This window comes from Homarus americanus, unplaced genomic scaffold, assembly GCF_018991925.1.
Source record: "Homarus americanus isolate GMGI-L3 unplaced genomic scaffold, GMGI_Hamer_2.0 scaffold7626, whole genome shotgun sequence".
NCBI lineage: Eukaryota > Metazoa > Arthropoda > Malacostraca > Decapoda > Nephropidae > Homarus > Homarus americanus.
Genome location: NW_024718273.1, coordinates 16486947 through 16507449, shown reverse-complemented (window position 1 = coordinate 16507449; position 20503 = coordinate 16486947). Strand labels below are relative to the sequence as shown.

The following is a 20503-nucleotide window of genomic DNA, read 5'->3' as shown; positions in this document are numbered from 1 at the left end:
CTTCTTCAGCTCAGGACTCGGCCCGGGGTTAATATTGTTATCAAAAGCTTGTGTGGCGCGTTTGTTGCGGCTGATGGGAGAGACGTGGGAGTGTTTGTTGACGCGAACGTGGGCGTTGTTGACGTGTGGGTGAGCATCTGCTGGGCTGAGGGTCAGATGTCGAGGACTACGCCCAAACCCGTACTGGAGTGTTACCCTTGCGTCTAGTGAGCCCACATTTTTCTTTAAATGATCTGAGGGCGAAAGAAATATAGTCGTGGATTGAATTATATTTGGAAGTGCTGGAGTATACGCACACACACACACACACACACACACACACAGGTACCTTCTGATACCGACATAAAACACACAAGCTCCCTCACATAAACAAAACACACACGACGTCCTCCCCAAAATAAACACAAATCATCCCCACCCCCCACCCCACCCACACCCCCCACCCCACCCCACACACCCACCCCCCACACCCCACCCCCCACCCCACCCCACCCCCCACCCCCACCCCACCGCACCGCAACACTCACCCAGACGCCAGACAGAGTGGTCTCTTGGAGGTCTGGGTGACGGGGTGGATGACTTGGAAACCCTCCGACACACTGACTTGATGGAGGTAGTGTCTGAACCTCGTCCTCCAACACACCCTACCTCCACTACCTCCTACAGTGACGGAGGTGACGAAGGAGTGGGCGAGAGGTTGCTGATGGTACATACAGGGTACAAACGTCATGAGGAAGGTCCGGCGGTACTGGGGAAGGAAAGAGGAATTAGATTATTGGTGATGTTGATAAAATGTTGTGGTTGTCTGTTCTTATTTCTTATAAATTAATAAGGTTTAACACTTGGTGATATTAACACCGATTTAACTCCCCAGGTACAAAGATTAAACCTCTTGAGTACACCTATTTAACCTTTTGAGTCCGAAAATTTAACCCCTTGAGTACAATGGGTTAAATATTCGTACACAAGAGGTTAAGTCCTTGTACTAAATATATTAAGTCGTCGTACTCAAGGATTTAAATCATCGTACTCAAGAGGTTAGGTCGTCGTACTCAGGAGGTTAGGTCATCGTACTCAAGAGGTTAGGTCATCGTACTTAGAGGTTAGGTCATCGTACTCAAGAGGTTAAGTCGCCTAATCGAAGCATAAGCCATCAAACTCGAGAGAGGGTTAACTCCGCCATGGCTCAAGAATAAAGTCATTATATTCAATGTAGTTAAGACGTCGTCCTCAAAGGGGGGTTAAAGCTTCCTACCCTCTAAATATTCCTCCACCATGCTCGTCAAGGCCGGTTCAAGGTTAATGGATAATGCTGGCTTCTCTCTCTCTCTCTCTCTCTCTCTCTCTCTCTCTCTCTTGAAGGCCGAACAGAGAAGCGGAGTTATATTATATTATGGTGAATATGATAATGAGAGAGAGAGAGAGAAAGAAGAGAGAGAGAGAGAGAGAGAGAGAGACAGACAGATAGACAGACAACCAGACAGACGGACAGAAAGACAGACTGATAGAAAGACAGGCAGACAAACATACAGACACGAACAGAAAGATAACCAGACAGACATACAGAAAGACAAACAGACAGAAGCCAGACAGACAGCCAACCAGCCAGCCAGACAGACAGACATACAGAAAGACAGCCAGACAGACATACAGAAAGACAGTCAGACAGACAGCCAGACAGACAGACATACAACCAGACAGACAGCCAGACAGACAGACATACAGCCAGACAGACAGACATACAGCTGACAGACAGTAGACATACATACAGCCAGACAGACAGCCAGACAGACAGACAGGACAGCCACAGACACAGCCAGACAGACAGACAGCCAGACAGACAGCCAGACAGACAGACATACAGAGGCATAGACAGCCAGACAGACAGACAGACAGCCAGCCAGACAGACAAACAGACATACAGCCAGACAGACAGACATACAGCCAGACAGACAGACAAGACAGCCAGACAGACACAGACAGACAGCCAGACAGACATACAGCCAGACAGACAGACATACACACTCAGACAGACAATACATACAGCCAGACAGACAGACAGACAGCAGCCAGACAGACGAAACAGACATACGAGACAGACAGACATACAGGCAGACAGACACTTTTCAGAATTTAATATCATGTAAGTGTCCAAAAAAAAAAGACCTGCTGAGGACTATTTCTGTCGTCTGTTGTTCGGTGCAATATGTATATGGATTACCTGTCCTGCTGTGTGTGTGTGTGTGTGTGTGTGTTGTTTCTTATTTTGCTTTTGTTTTTCCTCTCCTCCCTCCCCTCTGTCTGTTTCTGTCTCTTCTCTATGTCTGTCTGTCTCTCTCATTGTCTCTCTCTGTCTGTTTGTCTGTCTCATTGTCTCTCTCTGTCTGTCTCTATGTCTCTATCTCTGTCTCTCTTTCTGTATTGTTTGTGTTATTTAGATTTTCTCTCTCATTCTCTGGCTCTCTCTCTCTATTGTTTGTATATTCAGACTCTCTCTCTCTCTATTGTTTCTGATATCTAGACTCTCTCTCTCTCTCTCTCTCTCTCTCTCTCATTGTTTGTGATATCTAGACCTTCTCTCTATTGTTTCTGATATTCAGTCTCTCTCTCCTGTTTCCTGACATTCAGTCTCTCTCATGGCAGCATCAGAGGCTGCATACTGTCTCGCTCTTATTTCATGATATGGTGGTTTATGTTGTTTGGCTGATGAGCAAATTGGTGTTGTGGTGCAATGTGGTGCATTTATGTGCTGTGGTGGTGTATTGTGGTGGTGTGGTAGTGTATTATGGTTGTGTGGTAGGGTTGTGTGTATATTGTGGTAGTGTAGTGTTTCTCGGTGTAGAATATTTTGGTGCTGTGGTGGGTATTGTGGTTGTGTGGTAGTGTATTGTGGTTGTGGGGTGATGGTAATTTGTGGTGGTGTATGTGGTTGTGTATTGTGGTTGTGTGGTAGGGTTGTGGTAGTGTATTGTGGTGGTGTGGTAGGGTTGTGGTAGTGTATTGTGGTGGTGTGGTAGTGTATTGTGGTTGTGTGGTAGTGTATTATGGTGGTGTATTGTGGTGGTGTGGTAGGGTTGTGGTAGTGTATTGTGGTGGTGTGGTACAGTGTTATGGATTTATACTGTGGTGTATAGTGGTGTTTTATAAGAACATAAAAATGGAGGAAACTGCACGAGTTTTATTGGTCCATACTAGACAGTCCCGTTTACACCCAACCTCGGCCAACCTATATTTGAAGCTACCCAGCGTGTTCCAGTTTAATGGTCGTGTTTGGTAACTTGTTCCACTCGCCCACAATCTATTTCCATACCAGTGTTTATATATCACACGTCTAAACCTAAATTTATCTTATTCAAAACTATTGTTACGAGTTCGCTTCTGGTTATGGTTTAATTACCTTTGTTATGTGACCTTTGTTTAGCCCTGACTTCCATTTATACGCCTCGATCTTATCCCTCACTCTCTCGAGGGAGTGCAGATTTAAGTGCTTTAATCTGTCTCTGTATTAATGTTCCTACTGTCTGAGATTTACCAGTCTGTAGTAGACATTTAAGCTTGTCGTGAGAGTTTGTCATCCTTTGTCGAGTTTGGGGTTTAATTCTCTAACTAATTCGCCGTTTTGTCTGGTATAATTTCTAGGTAACCTTTCGTTATGTGACCCCGTGTCCACTGTATAGCTTCCTCGGCCCTCCTGTTCCTATGCTTTCTTGGCAGTTTAAAGACTCGTTATCTTATCAATTCTTCTCGAGAGTGCTGGCCAGGGCTGCCACCCCCGTCCCTGGGTAAATGTACTCCACCACGTGCATATATCGGCGGGTCCATCCTGCTGTAGAATGTTATTAAAGAATGGAACTAAAATTGACTTGCAATATCTGTAGAGAAGGTCGATGACACCAACCGCCCTTGACAACCATTCACTGCCAACTCTCCTTCTCGGCATGACGCCACATTGATTGGAATTCCTTCCTTCATCCTAATAAAGTCAGTAGCTGCCTTCACCTCATTGAGAAACTCTTCACTCTTACACCGGCCAATATCGTGTGTTGTGGTACAGTGTGGAGGTATTATCGTATTGATGTCATTGTTATGGTGGCGTAGTCAGGGCGGCGGTGGTGTCATGGTAGTGTCAGTGTTGATGGTAGTAGTGTTGTCATGGTGATGCTAGGGTGATGATGGTAATGTTGTCACAGTGGTGTTGTCAACATGTTCTTCGTCAGCAGGATATTGAACAAATTATAGCTGCTTCAAAAAGGAAACTAGAGTGAAAGTCGTGGTGCCTGGAGAGTGGGTGGAGGAGGAGGTCCAGACTTTCTCCAAGAGCGAGAAAAGTTTTAGCAAATTTAGGAAAGAAAATAAAAGTTGGTGAAAGTCTTACTGTTTGGGAGAGTTACTCGTGGTCCACAATTTCTCCGAAAACAAGGACAAGTTTTCAAAATTTTAGGAAAGAAAGTAAAATAGGTGAAAGTCTTAGTACCTTAAGTATGGGAACAAATTTCTTCAACAAGGAAAAGTTAGGTTGGTTCGGGAAAGAAAGTAACACCAGTGAAAGTATTATTATATGGGAAGATAACTAAGGTCCAAACTTTCTCCAAAACCAAGGAAAAATTTGATCTTATTGTTTTCTTTTTGTGGAGGGAAATTAAAGTGAAAGTTTTTGGTACCTGGGGAATGGGCGGAGGTCGTAAGTTTTCTCTGGTTACTCTTAGGGCGGGAAGTAAATTAGATAAATGTCCGGCCTCTTGGAGAATAGATGGAGGTCTTTACTTTCTATAAGAACGAGTGAAAGTTTTTGCCTTATTGTTTTCAAGGGAGGAAAATAAAATGAAAGTTAGGGACCATAAGAGAGTAGATGGAGGTCCTAACTTTCTACGAGGGGGAAAATAAAAAAAAAGTGAGTAGTTCTTACTTTCTATTAATACGAGGGAAAGTATTAGCCTATTGTTTTAAAGGGAGGGAAAGTAGAGTAGGTGAAAGTGTTTGTATATCTGAAGGGTTGGATAAAATTCCTTAGTTTCTAATTAAGAATGAAAGTTAACCAGGTGAAAGTCTTTATACGTGGGTCCTTACTTTCTACGACAACAAATAAAAAAAAGGAAAGCAGATGAAACTTTTACTGCGTGGAAAGATAAATCAAGAACCCTACTTTCTCCAACAACAAGAAAGAAAGAACGTTTAACTATAGGAGAAAGTAAATAAACTTACTTTCTACGACAAAAAACAGAAAAATCAGGTGAAACTTTGCATGGGAAAAAAAAATTCTTACAGGTGAAAAGTTGTTGCTCACCCGGTCAGAGAAAGCGCAGTACAGGATGAAGTTTGCTGCGGCGTTGACTGCGTTGAGAAGGTTGAAGATATTCCCAAGGCCTCTCATGATTGCGTAGGTTTTCGTCTTGGGCGGCGGCTCATACACGGTGCTGAGGGGATACGAGGGTAAATCGTTATTGAAGTGTACTTATAACCATAGTAAAGTGAGTGTAAAGTAAGATAAGTGAGTGTAAAGTAGGTTAAGTGAGTGTAAAGTAGGTTAAGTGAGTGTAAAGTAGGTTAAGTGAGTGTAAATTAGGTTAAGTGAGTGTAAAGTAGGTTAAGTGAGTGTAAAGTAGGTTAAGTGAGTGTAAAGTAAGATAAGTGAGTGTAAAATACGTTAAGTGAGGGTGGTACATCGTGTTGTAAGTGGGCACGAGGGCAGATGATAATTAAAGTGTACTTATAACCATGAAAAGTGAGTGTAAAGTAGGTTAAGTGGGTTTAGTCGGGTTGTAAGTGGACGTGGAGGAGTTGTTGAAGTTTACTTATAACCACAGAAAAGTGATTCTAAGTAGTTTAAGTAAAAGTTAATAGACAGTGCCTAGGGCGTGAAAAGCAAAAAGTGTACTTAATTCCAAAAAAATAATTATAAGTAAGGCGTAAAGTGAATTAAGTAATATTTAGAGATTTACTTAAAGGAAAACACGAGGAGTAATTCTACTTAAATCATCCAAATCTACCGGAAAATCTATGATAAGTAAGGCATTAAGTGAGTTAAGTAGAGAAGAAAGAGGTGACCAGGAATTTAATTAAACTCTCGTAAAGTAATAGAAAGGGGAAGGAGAGGGGAGTTTATAAGTGTCTAAAGTAAAGAAAAAGAACCCCGAAAAGTAAGTAAAGTAAAGTAAATAAATATAAAGATTAATAAGATCTACTTAAATCCATATTATAAGTAGACAAAATATAAAAAGAGAAAGCGTTAGTTACTTGTATCCATCAAAAAGTAAGAAGAAAAGTAAGGTTGTGTGAGGTACATTTAAAGTAATGAAGGAAGTGAAGGAATATGAGGGAAATGAAGGAAGATTGGTGAAGGAAGGAGTATGGTGAGAGAAAAAAGATAAATAGATTACTGAGAGCAATAAACAGGGAGAAACAACAATAAACAGAAAAACACAGAAAAAAAAAAGCAAGAATACAAAAGAAAGCATAAAAAAACAACATTAAAACAAGAAAACATATCCCAAACTTTCTCCACAACACACACCACAATATACACAGCCATCGTGAAAGTTGCCAACACACTTTCCACTAGGACGTCATAACTCTCTCTGACCTTTGACCCCCCTCCTCCCCTCCTCCCCTCCCTCCTCCCCCCCTCCCGTCCAGCACCATCATGACAGCTATAGAGGGCGACGAGGAAGGGGGGGGAGGGGACTAATCTCTTCATGGAACAAGTTTGAAGGCTGTAGGTCAATGCGTTTCTTGGTTAGGTTAGGTTAGGTTAGGTTAGGTTAGGTATAGCACTGCCCACCCTACTCACACACCCCTCCTGCCTATGTAAAGTATGTCTCACTCTGTTCGGGAGAGAGAGAGAGAGAGAAAATAATGCAAGACACACTCTCACAACAGCTCAGTCAGTTTATTGTACAGCTGTTGTAATATACCGGGTAGAGAGGCAGTGATTAATTATGTTTACCTGTGAAGTAGATATTGGGCAACTCTCTCTTTCTCTCTCTCTCTGTATCTCTTACCTGTACATCACCTCACCTGTACATCACCTCACCTGTACATCACCTCACCTGTACATCACCTCACCTGTACATCACCTCACCTGTACATCACCTCACCTGTACATCACCTCCCCTATACATCACCTCACCCCTGTACATCACCTCACCTGTATCACCTCACCTGTACATCACCTCACCTGTACATCACCTCACCTGTACATCACCTCACCTGTATCACCTCACCTGTACATCACCTCACCTGTACATCACCTCACCTGTACATCCTCACCTGTACATCACACCTCACCTGTACATCACCTCACCATCCCTCCTGTACATCACCTCACCTGTACATCACCTCACCTGTACATCCTCACCTGTAACCTCACCTGTACATCACCTCACCTGCTACATCACCTCCCACCGTACATCACCCTCACCTGTACATCACCTCACCTGTACATCACCTCACCTGTACATCCTCACCTGTAACCTCACCTGTACATCACCTCACCTGTACATCCTCACCTGTAACCTCACCTGTACATCACCTCACCTGTACATCACCTCCCCTACATCACCTCACCTGTACATCACCTCACCTGTACATCACCTCCCCTATACATCACCTCCCTATACATCACCTCACCTGTAACCTCACCTGCATCACCTCACTGTACATCACCTCCCTATACATCACCTCACCTGTACATCACCTCACCTGTACATCACCTCACCTGTACATCACCTCCCCTATACATCACCTCCCCTATACATCACCTCACCTGTAACCTCACCACCATCAACTCACCTGTACATCAACTCACCTGTACATCACCTCCCCTATACATCACCTCACCTGTAACCTCACCTGTACATCAACTCACCACATCAACTCACCTGTACATCACCTCCCCTATACATCACCTCACCTGTACATCACCTCACCTATACATCACCTCACCTGTAACTCACCTGTACATCACCTCCCCTATACATCACCTCACCTGACATCACCTCACCTGTACATCCCTCCTATACATCCCCTATACATCCTCCCTATACATCACCTCACCTATACATCACCTCCCCTATACATCACCTCACTGTACATCACCTCCCTATACATCACCTCCCCTATGCATCACCTCACCTGTACATCACCTCCCTATACATCCCACCTCACCATCACCACCTCCCTACATCACCTCACCTGTCTCTCCCCATACCTCCCCTATACATCACCTCACCCTATACATCACCTCCCCCTATACATCACCTCACCTGTACATCACCTCCCCTATCACCTCCCCCTATACAACACCTCACCTGTAACCTCACCTGTACATCAACTCACCTGTACAGCAGGAGTACACGGACGTGGCATCTGGCAGACAAGAGCGAGGATGACTACAGCTATAAGCATGACGGTAATCTTGTATTCTTGTTGGTGGCTGTAGTGGTCTCTCTCTGATACCAGGGTCATCTTGCGGCGGTGAAGCTTACTCTGAAGGGGTGGGGTTACCTCTCTCTCTCTCTCTCTCTCTCCACACACATAGGTACAGACAGACATAGAGACAGGGTAACAGTCAGGGGAGGAAGAGGAATGAGATGAGTAAGTGGGAAAAGAGGGAGGAGAGGGACGATAGGTGGAAGAGAAAGGGGAGGGAGAGGATGCGGGAGGGAGGAAGAGGAGTGGGAGAGAAATGAAAGAGGGAGTGAAAAGGACTTTCTCTCATTATCCTCACCACCTCTCACTCACTATCCCCACCACCTCTCATTATCCTCACCCTCTCCTCCACTATCCTCCACCCTCTCACTATCCTCACCACCTCTCCTCACTATCCTCACCCACCTCTCTCACTATCCTCCACCTCTCCTCATTATCCTCACCACCTCTCTATTCTTCTCCTCTCACCACCTCTCACTATTCTCACCACCTCTCACTATCCTCCACCACCTCTCACTATCCTCCACCACCTCTCCTATCCTCCACCCTCTCCTCTCCCATCACCTGTCACTATCACTCACCTCTCATTATCCTTACCACCTCTCACACTATCCTCCCACCACCTCTCTTACTATCCTCACCAGCTGTCACACACTATCCTCACCACTTCTCATTATCCTCACAACCTGTCACTATCCCCATCACCTGTCACTATCCTCATCACCTCTCATTATCCTTACCACCTCTCACACACTATCCTCACCACCTCTCACTTACTATCCTCACCAGCTGTCACACACTATCCTCACCATCTTCATTATCCTCACAACCTGTCACTATCCCCATCACCTGTCACTATCCTCACCACCTCTCACACACTATCCTCACCACCTCTCACTTACTATCCTCACTAACTGTCACACACTATCCTCACCACCTTCATTATCCTCATCACAGCTCTCACATATTATACTCGCCATCCTCACCATCCTCACCACCCTCACATTCCCCACCCTCACACTCACTATCCTCACTACCTCTCACTATCCTCATCACCTTCACCACCCTCACTTTCTTCACCTTCCCTCACGCTCACTATCCTCACCTACTCACCCTTTCCTCACCTTCCCCTCACCTCACTATCCACTACCTCCATCCTCACCACCCTTACTTTCCTCACCTTCCCTCCCGCTCACCCTCACGCTCACTACCTCTCCTATCCTCATCACCTTCACCTCCCCTCACTTCCTCCCTCACTATCTCACTACCTTCCTCCTCACCACCCTCACTTTCCTCACCTTCCCTCACGCACACTATCCTCTACCTCTCACTATCATCAATCACCCTTCACCACCCTCACTTCTCCTCACCTTCCCTCACGCTCACCATCCCTCACTACCTCTCACTATCCTCCACCACCCCTCACTTTCCTCACCTTCCCTCACGCTCACTATCCTCCACTACCTCTCACCTATCCTCACCACCCTCACTTTCTTCACCTTCCCCTCACGCTCATTGTCCTCACTACCTCTCCACTATCCTCCCACCCCTCACTTTCCTCACCTTCCCTCGCTCACTATCCTCACTACCTCTCACTATCCTCACCACCTCACTTTCTTCACCTCCTCACGCTCACTATCCTCACTACCTCTCACTATCCTCACCACCCTTACTTTCCTCACCTTCCCTCACGCTCACTATCCTCACTACCTCTCACTATCCTCACCACCCTCACTTTCCTCACCTTCCCTCACGCACACTATCCTCACTACCTCTCACTATCCTCACTTTCTACTCACGTTCGCACGGCCTGAATGAGGAAGAAGTTGAAGACAGCCAACAGACAGAGCGGCAACAGGATGAAAGTGACGGCAGTGAACCAGTAGTAGGTGTGACGGTAGGTCGAGTCCTGGCCAAGCTGCAACAGAGAAAGTGACGGTGAAAGTGAGTGAAAATTACTGTGAAAGTGAGTGAAAGTGTTGGTAGGTCGAGTCCTGGCCAAGCTGCAACAGAGAAAGTGACGGTGAAAGTGAGTGAAAGTGACGGTGAAAGTGAGTGAAAATTACTGTGAAAGTGAGTGAAAGTGTTGGTAGGTCGAGTCCTGGCCAAGCTGCAACAGAGAAAGTGACGGTGAAAGTGAGTGAAAGTGACGGTGAAAGTGAGTGAAAATTACTGTGAAAGTGAGTGAAAGTGTTGGTAGGTCGAGTCCTGACCAAGCTGCAACAGAGAAAGTGACGGTGAAAGTGAGTGAAAGTGACGGTGAAAGTGAGTGAAAATGACTGAGAAAGTGAGTGAAAGTGTTGGTAGGTCGAGTCCTGGCCAAGCTGCAACAGAGAAAGTGACGGTGAAAGTGAGTGAAAGTGTTGGTAGGTCGAGTCCTGGCCAAGCTGCAATAGAGAAAGTGAGTGAAAGTAACAGCTGAAGTGAGTGAAAGTAACGGCGGAATTGAGTGAAAATGAGTACGAAAAAACAAACCTTTGCATACATTGACTTCACCCCATGAGTACAACAACTTAACCCCTTGAGTACAATAATTTAACCTCTTAAGTACGATAATTACTCCCTTCCATCATCCACTCAGGTTGCCAGACGTAGGAGAAAGTCATGAAAGGTTACCGTCCACTAAATATTTCCGTCGTTGCAAAATTTTTCTCTTTGATTTACTTTTCCTGAGAACGTTGCAGAGATTATTGTCCTTGTTATATTATTTTCTTCCCGGGGAAAATATCCAACGGTAGAGAAATTTCCCCCCTGTGCGATATTTTTCCCGCGTAAAATTTCTAACATCAATATTGTTTTTCTTTGAGGTATAATATTTTTTTCGGGAAATTATAAAACGTTATAAAAAATAAATCTCTCCTTTGTATATATTTCCCGGGAATATATCCAACATTATAAAAAAAAAAAATCCTGGCCAATATATATTTCCCTGCCATAATTTCTGGCAATGTAAAAATTCCTTAAGCATTTTTTTTGAGAATTTATTACAGGAATTCCAAGTATTTTCCTCATTTCCTTAATATTTAATCGGTAATTAATTAATTATGCATACATATTAGATATTGGTGAGATGGATCATGGGAGCTGAATAAACCCACCTACCGTGAGTGAAAGTTAGTGAAAGTGTGAGTGTGTGAAAGTATCAGTGAAAGTTTGTATAAAATGATCAGTGGTAAAAGTGTGAGTGACTGAAAGTGTATGTGTGTGTGTGAAAGTGTCAGTGAAAGTGTTATATAGAGTGAGTGAAAGTAACAGTGAAAGTATGAGTGACAGTTAAAATGGGGTGAAGCATAGTGAAAGTTCAAGTGAAGGCGATAGCGAAAGTGTGAATGAGAGTGAGTGAAAGTGTGAGTGAGATTGAGTGAGAGTGTAAGAGTGAAAGTGAAAGCATTCGCGAGAGTGAGTAATAGTGATTATGAAAGTGAGTGAGAATGATTGAAAGTGAAAGTGAGTGAAATTATGAGTGAAAGTGTGAAAGTTATAGAGTGAGAGGGAGACTGTAAGTGAAAGTTTATATGAGAGAGTAAAAATGTTGGTGAAAGTGTTCGTAAGAAGGTGAAAGTGATTATGAGAATATGGATATCAATTGAAAATCTCTATACTTGTATTAACTAATTACTGCAATAACTTGGGGAGAGAGGAATGGTAATTATAATCATTAAAATTCTTATTATTTTCTTTAACTATTTTATTTAATTCTTGTATGCATTTTTACCCCCCCTACCCCCCTACCCCCCTCCCCCCCTCCCCTTCCCCCTTCCTAGTAAATAGCTAGCCTGCTTATGATTACTTAATTACTTATACATTGATACTGACAACAAAATCATAAAAGGATAAAGAATAATAACGAGAGGAAGAAGAGGAATGTTAATAATAATAAGATAAGTAAAATAATGATTACATGATAAGTCCAAGTGGCTAGGGGATGAGAAAATAAGGATAGATGGGAAGAATTTTACAGTGGGATAGTCTCACCCGGGACCCACTACAAGCCAACCACGTCACATAATAAGATCTGCCCGTGGATGAACCTGATATAGTATTTGAAAATGATAGTGACAGTGTAGGTGAAAGTTATATAGTGAAAGTGTGGGTGAAAGTTATTGTGAAAGTGTGGGTGAAAGTTATTGTGAAAGTGTGGGTGAAAGTTATTGTGAAAGTGTGGGTGAAAGTTATAGTGAAAGTGGGTGAAAGTTATAGTGAATGTGTGGGTGAAAGCAGCAACAGATGACGCCTGGTTGACACATGCATGACAGAAGCTTTGGTAGTCGGGCGTGGTAAATCAAAGCTGACAGTGTGTGTGTGTGTGTGTGTGTGTGTGTGTGTGTGTGTGTGTGTGCGTGCGTGCGTGCGTGCGTGCGTGCGTGCGTGCGTGTGCGTGCGTGCGTGCGTGCGTGTGTGTGTGTGTGCAGAGCGAGGCGGGGCGGGGGTTTTGCGAGGACGAAAGTAATTCAGTATTCCTCTATTTTTTATGTGAATTCATTATTCCGGAAATAAACACCGACTCGAATTTGCACAGCTAATGATAAAAAAGTCAGGTCAGGAGGTCAGGCTAGGTCACATTATTTACCAGGTCAGGAGGTCAGGCTAGGTCACATTATTTATCAGGTCAGGAATTTCAGGTTAGGTCATACTATATTTACCCGGTCAGGGTTAAGAGGTTCTGGTTAGGTGACAATATTTACTAGTTCGGGTCTGGAGGTCAAGTTAGGTCACAGTATTTACCAGGAGGTCAGGTCAGGTCACAGTATTTATCAGGTCAATTCAGGTTGTCAGTAGGTGGGTGTGGATGTGTGGGTGTAGGTGGGTGTGGGTGTTGGGTCGCCTCCGTCAACACAACATATTGAAGAATGGTTTTCAAACTCTCGACACAAAAGGTTTTTCCCAAGAGCCCGTGAGAGAGAGTTAACCCAACTACCCACCACCACTCCTCCCCCTTACCACCACCACTCCATCTTCTTACTACCACCACTCCACCCCCTACCACCACCACTCCATATTCTTACCATTACCACTCCACCCCATACCACCACCACTCCATCTTCTCACCACCACCACTCCACCCCTACCACCACCCTCCATCTTCTTACTACCACCACTCCACCCCCTACCACCACTTCACCCCTACCACCACTCCATATTCTTACCATTACCCTCCACCCCATACCACCACTCCATCTTCTCACCACCACCACTCCACCTACCACCCTCCACCCCCACCACCACCACCCCTACCTCACCCCCACCACCACCACCCCTGACGTGTTCGAGTTAATGATGGTGTTTGGTAACTTGTTCCACTCATCAACAAGGGGTAGTGAAATGTGGAGTGTCATATCCATAGAGTTATTATCGTGTCCTTGCCTATATTTTTACATTTCATCGACACATTTAACACTATATAGAGATAATTAACATTAAAGTAAGGATTATTAACATTCGATAAGGATTTTTTTTTACCATGAAGAGGGAAATTTAACATCATTTGGATAGTTACTCGTATGTTGAAATATTTTGTTACATAAAAGAAACTCGTGTGAATATTTTGCTTCTCTCTCTCTCTCTCTCTCTCTCTCTCTCTCTCTCTCTCTCTCTCTCCAGCAGCTGAGGGTTAAGGCAGTTCATCTTGAGATATCTCCAGGAGACCTTCTCTACTGCCCAGCGTAATGTTCAATAGTATTTATGTGTCGAGAAAAAATAGTATTGGCCAGGAAGTAAATGGCGTGTGTGAGAGAGAGAGAGAGAAGAAGTTATTTCCGCTACATAAGCTCACAATCGACTTCTCATTGTTTCCTCTATCGATGGCTGGTTGGCTGGGAGGTGACAGTGGTGATGGTGATGCTGCAGTGGTGGAGGTGTGTGGTGGTGGAGGTGTGTGGTGGTGGAGGTGTGTGGTGGTGGAGGTGTGTGGTGGTGGAGGTGTGTAGTTGTGGTGTGTGGGTGTTAGTGATGATAGTGGTTGTGGTGTGTTGGTGGTGAGAGGGGTGATAATGGTTGTTGCTTTAGGGTGTATGTGTGTGTGAGGGAGGGAGGGAGGTAGTGGTGGCCAGAGAAGGACGTCAGGCACTGCAGAGAGTCATGGTATATACCGTCTTATATTACAGATGCGGACTCGTGTGTAGATGGCAGGGGTCCAGCTCTCTCTCTCTCTCTCTCTCTCTCTCTCTCTCTCTCTCTCTCTCTCTAACACAGTCTTTAAACAATTTACATGATCTCTGCGACTTTAACGATACTCATGGGATTAACTCATCGTGGAGACACACACACACACACACACACACACTGCCTTTGGAATGAGTGTGAACAACTTGGCTCCCTGCTATAGCGTCCTCCAGAAATTATTGAACAGTCTCCAAAATTGGACCACTACCAACCATGTCACCACCGACCTTACAAAAACCGTGGTTATGCCCCATGTCTCACCTCCCTCCAACACATTGGGCCCCAACACACTCCAGGTTATGGACTCTATAAAGCTCCTCGGCGTCACTATAGATAACAAATTAAATTTAAAAGCACACGTCAGTACAATCAACATATGTTCCAGCTTTCGTCTCCACCTCCTGCGTCGTCTCCAGCCCCTTGGAGTTCCTGCATCTGAGCTCTTGAGACTTTACACAACATTCATAATGCCTAAGCTTACTTATGCTTCCCCTGACTGGTCTTCTCACTTAACTGCTACACAACGAGGACTCGTAGGAGTGCAGAAGAAGGCGTGCAAGATTATTCTCTCCCCCTCCTACACCACACGTCAATAGGCGCTCAGTACACTGACCCACGGCCTCCTCTGCAAATTTGGGGAGAAGCTTCTGCACCAACCTCGACACCGTCTCCTGCTTCCATCCGAGGTCCCTCGTCCACGAAATACTGTTCGACAACACAAGAACACCCAGCCCATAGTACCACGTACTGATCGCTAAAAGAACAGCCCAGTCCCAACCATTGTAAAAATTATTAACAGCTTGTAGTTAACCAGTGTGTTCACTCTCAGCCAACCTCGCTTTTGTGCTGTAATTGTGCTGAAATTCCCTATTAAACGACCCTTAGTCCCTTGTCTTGATATATTACATACTGTATGTACCACTTACGTCATTTATAGATTTTCAAGTTTATGGCTGCTGTTCTTGTTGATAAACCGTTAATTATTATTATTATTACACACACACACACACACACACACACCATCACCACCACCACCCACCTCTTACAACCTCTGACTTGCTCCTTGAAGCTAAGATGTCCCTCTACCATGTCCCCTCTACTGTCCACCTTTCCCCCACTAATTTCCTCTCTCTCCCTTTACTATCTCCTATTTAGTCTTTATCTTTCCCCTCTTGTTTCCCCTCATCACCTCTGCACCTGAATAATTGTTAGTTAAACACTTTGACAGCTAAACAATGGTAATTCTTTGTAATGGGGCACACCATACACACACACACAGAGAGAGAGAGAGAGAGAGAGAGAGAGAGAGAGAGAGAGAGAGTTGCCACCTACTTCAACTCTTATACACACACACTCACACACACACACCACACACGCGACAATATCACCCCCAAACGACCCAATGTTGTGTGTTACGATCCCCTGTTTATGACGCCAGGCCAGAGACTACACAAAGCTGACGATATTATTGGTCTCGCGTGTCTATGATGAGATAAAAAAAAAGTCTCGTTCAGTCTCTATGGCGAGATAATGAGTCTCGTTTATCTCTCGTTCATCTGAGGAGAATTTATCACCTATAGTGTTGTGATGGTTGACACACACTGGTTCCCTGGGATGGTTGACACACACTGGTTCCCTGGGATGGTTGACACACACTGGTTCCCTGGGATGGTTGACACACACTGTTTCCCTGAGATGGTTGACACACACTGGTTCCCTGGGATGGTTGACACACACACTGGTTCCCTGGGATGGTTGACACACACTGGTTCCCTGGGATGGTTGACACACACTGGTTCCCTGGGATGGTTGACACACTGGTTCCTGGGATGGTTGACACACACTGGTTCCCTGGGATGGTTGACACACTGGTTCCCTGGGATGGTTGACCACACTGGTTCCCTGGGATGGTTGTCACACCTGGTTCCTGGGATGGTTGACACACACTGGTTCCTGGGATGGTTGACACACTGGTTCCTGGGATGGTTGACACACTGGTTCCTGGGATGGTTGACACACACTGGTTCCTGGGATGGTTGACACACACTGGTTCCTGGGATGGTTGACACACTGTTTCCCTGGGATGGTTGACACACACTGGTTCCTGGGATGGTTGACACACACTGGTTCCTGGGATGGTTGACACACACTGGTTCCCTGGGATGGTTGACACACACTGGTTCCTGGGATGGTTGACACACTGGTTCCCTGGGATGGTTGTACACTGGTCTCCTGGGATGGTTGACACACATTGGTCTCCTGGGATGGTTGACACACACTGGTCCCCTGGGATGGTTGACACCACTGGTTCCCTGAGATGGTTGACACACACTGGTTCCCTGGGATGGTTGACACACACTGGTTCCCTGGGATGGTTGACACACACTGTTTCCTGGGATGGTTGACACACACTGGTTCCCTGGGATGGTTGACACACATGGTTCCTGGGATGGTTGACACACACTGTTTCCTGGGATGGTTGACACACACTGGTTCCTTGGGATGGTTGAACACACACTGGTTCCTGGGATGGTTGACACACACTGGTTCCCTGGGATGGTTGACACACTGGTTCCCTGGGATGGTTGACACACAGTGGTTCCCTGGGATGGTTGACACACACTGGTTCCCTGGGATGGTTGACACACACTGGTTCCTGGGATGGTTGACACACACTGGTTCCTGGGATGGTTGACACACACTGGTTCCCTGGGATGGTTGACACACACTGTTTCCTGGGATGGTTGACACACCTGGTTCCCTGGGATGGTTGACACACACTGGTTCCCTGGGATGGTTGACACACACTGGTTCCCTGGGATGGTTGACACACACTGGTTCCTTGGGATGGTTGACACACACACTGGTTCCTGGGATGGTTGACACACACTGTTTCCCTGGGATGGTTGACACACACTGTTTCCCTGGGATGGTTGACACACACTGGTTCCCTGGGATGGTTGACACACACTGGTTCCTGGGATGGTTGACACACTGGTTCCCTGGGATGGTTGTCACACACTGGTTCCCTGGGATGGTTGTCACACACTGGTTCCCTGGGATGGTTGTCACACACTGGTTCCCTGGGATGGTTGCACACTGGTTCCCTGGATGGTTGTCACACACTGGTTCCCTGGGATGGTTGTCACACTTTCCAGACTAGGTCCTGATCCTAGCAGCCCAGTTCTACCAGCCCAGTCCTACCAGGCCCAAGCTCAACCAGCCTCTAGTCCCACCAGGCCCCAGTCCTACCAACTTCCACTCCTACCAGCCCCCAGTCCTACCAGCCCCCAGTCCTACCAGCCCCCCAGTCCTGCAGCCCCAGTCCTACCAGCCCCAGGCCTACCAGCCCCCAGCCTACCAGCCCCTGTCCCTACAGCCCCCCTGTCCTTCCAGCCCCCAGTCCTACCAGCCTCCAGTCCTACCAGCTCCAGTCCTACCAGCTTCCACTCCTACCAGCCCCCAGTCCTACCAGCCCCCAGGCCTACCAGCCCCAGTTCTGTCAAGGCCCATTTAAGTTGGGTCCCCATTATGGCGACCTGAGGCCATTGGGACTGGTTTAAAGTACTAATGGTTAAGGTAGGTGTTTGTAGCGAAGAGATTAAATCTAACTTTTCATATCTATTAATAAATAGCATAGCGGGTCAGCCAATATAATTCACGCACATATTCAAAATTTTATGAGATGTAAATTAAAATCCTCCTTCCTCCCTCCCCTCCCTTCCCCCTTCCCTCCTCCCTCCCTTCTCCCTTCCCTCCCTCCCTCCCTCCCTCCCTCCCCTCCCCTCCCTCACCACAGTCTATCCCTCCCCTTCTCTCTACTTCCATCTCTCCTCCCTCCTTCCCTCCTACCTACGCTCCCTTTCCAGTCTCTTCTTCCTTCAACCCTACCTACTTCCTTCTCCCTCCTCCCTTCCTCCTTCCCTCTCTCTCTCCTTCTCTCCTTTCCTCCTTCCTACTCCCCTGCCTTCCTCCGTCCTTCTATTAGAATAAATGTTGTGCAAAATCTGATGTTTAACAGTTCACTAAGAGTAATGGAAGCACACACACACACACACACACACACACACACACACACACACACACACACACTTGAGACTCGATTGTAGATGGCAAGGATCCATCTCTCTCTCTCCTTCCCTAGGTGAGGTTCGAACTTTGGATGAGAGAAATGCCAAAGTGAAACTTCACTGTAACCTTTAGCAATGTGTGTGTGTGTGTGTGTGTGTGTGTTGTCGCTGGCTATGGTGTAATGGTCAGCATGCTCGCCTCTCCAGCGAGTAGACAGGTTCGATCCTGGACAGGGTGAAACTATGGGCAAGTTTCTTTACGCAATTTGCCTCTGTCTACCCAGCAGTAATTGGGAACCTGGATGTTACTCGATTTGTAGATCGTGTAATGGTTAGCCAGTGCAGTTGGCGAGTTGTCCGGTTTTCTCGGACTATTCCTTGACACTGGGTCATGCAACTCGTTAACATAGGGTGTGGTTGTTGTATTGGCGACGGCTTCTACACCTTAAACAAATTCACACCTAGGTGGCCCTTGGGCCGGCCATCCTCGTTACACGAGGGGCAACCATTTTTATGTGTAAATAATAATAATAATAATAATAATAAACGGTTTATTAATAGAGTTGCAGCCGGTGTGTGTGTGTGTGTGTGTGTGTAATAATATGTATATATAATAATTAACGGTTTATTGAAAAAGTTCTGCAGCCCGAGGCTGAAAATATACATTGGACATAAATGACTTATTACATACATTGGTGGTTTAACAAAAGCCTTCATTAGAGAAGGTAAAGACATACAGTGAACATACAGATTAATGTAGGATTGTACGTGTTGAACAGCAAACACGTAGTGTAGTAACTTCCTCCCAGATGGTGTTAGGAGGACCTCACGTGATGTAGTGGTTCCCTCAGATGGTGTTATGAGGGACCTGACGTGGTGTAGTAATTCCTCGCAGATGGTGTTATGAGGACCACGTGGTGTAGTAATTCCCTCACAGATGGTGTTGTGTGTGTGTGTGTGTGTGTGTGTGTGTGTGTGTGTGTGTGTGTGTGTGTGTGTGTGTGTGTGTGTGTGTGTGTGTGTGTGTGTGTGTGTGTGTTTGTGTTGTATGATGTGTTTGTGTGTAGTAATAATAATAATAATAATAATAATAATAATAATAATAATAATAATAAAACTCTCACCATCAAGCTGGACCTGATACTCACGCTGCTGTAGTCGAGGGCGAGGTAAGGTTGGTGGGTGTCGGGTCGAGTCTTAGTGACGACCACCCACTCGTGGGGGGTGGTGGCGGTGAGGGCGAAGCACAGGAAGTACACCACAGTCACCACCTTCTTGGCCCGCGACACTGTACACAGCACCTGTGGGAGAGACGTTCACAGCGTGTACACAACAGGACACTTTATGATGTACACACAGTAGACAGAGCGTACACACAGGATATAGCGTGTACACACATGAGATAGTGTACACACAGTAGACAGCGCATTCACACAGGAGATAGTGTGTATACACAGGGGACAGCGTGTACACACAGAGGACAGCGTGTACACACAGAGGACAGCGTGTACACACAGAAGACAGCGTGTATACACAGAAGACAGCGTGTAAACACAGAAGACAACGTGTACACACAGGAGACCGCATGTCACACAGAAGACAGCGTGTAACAGAAGACAACGTGTAAACACAGAAGACAACGTGTACACACAGAAGACAGCGTGTATACACAGAAGACAACGTGTACACACATGACACATCGTGTACACATATGATACATCGTGTACACACATGACAGTGTTTACACACATGACACAGTGTTTACACAAATTACACAGCGTGTACACAATTGACACATCGTGTACACACATGACACATCGTGTACACACCTGACACAGAGTGTA

General features: G+C 45.7%; 1 protein-coding gene across 1 annotated transcript in view; it reads right to left on the bottom strand.

The window, feature by feature from the left end:
* Positions 1-523: 523 nt before the first annotated feature.
* Positions 524-20503, bottom strand: part of LOC121859592 (FMRFamide receptor-like) — a 57919-nt gene continuing 37939 nt past the window's right edge. The window contains exons 3-8 of the mRNA XM_042356529.1: positions 19808-19960; positions 10226-10345; positions 8335-8484; positions 5793-5848; positions 5285-5414; positions 524-748 (exon numbers count right to left, since the gene is read on the bottom strand). Coding sequence (XP_042212463.1) covers positions 524-748; positions 5285-5414; positions 5793-5848; positions 8335-8484; positions 10226-10345; positions 19808-19960 — 834 coding nt within the window. The remainder of the gene's footprint in view (positions 749-5284; positions 5415-5792; positions 5849-8334; positions 8485-10225; positions 10346-19807; positions 19961-20503) is intronic.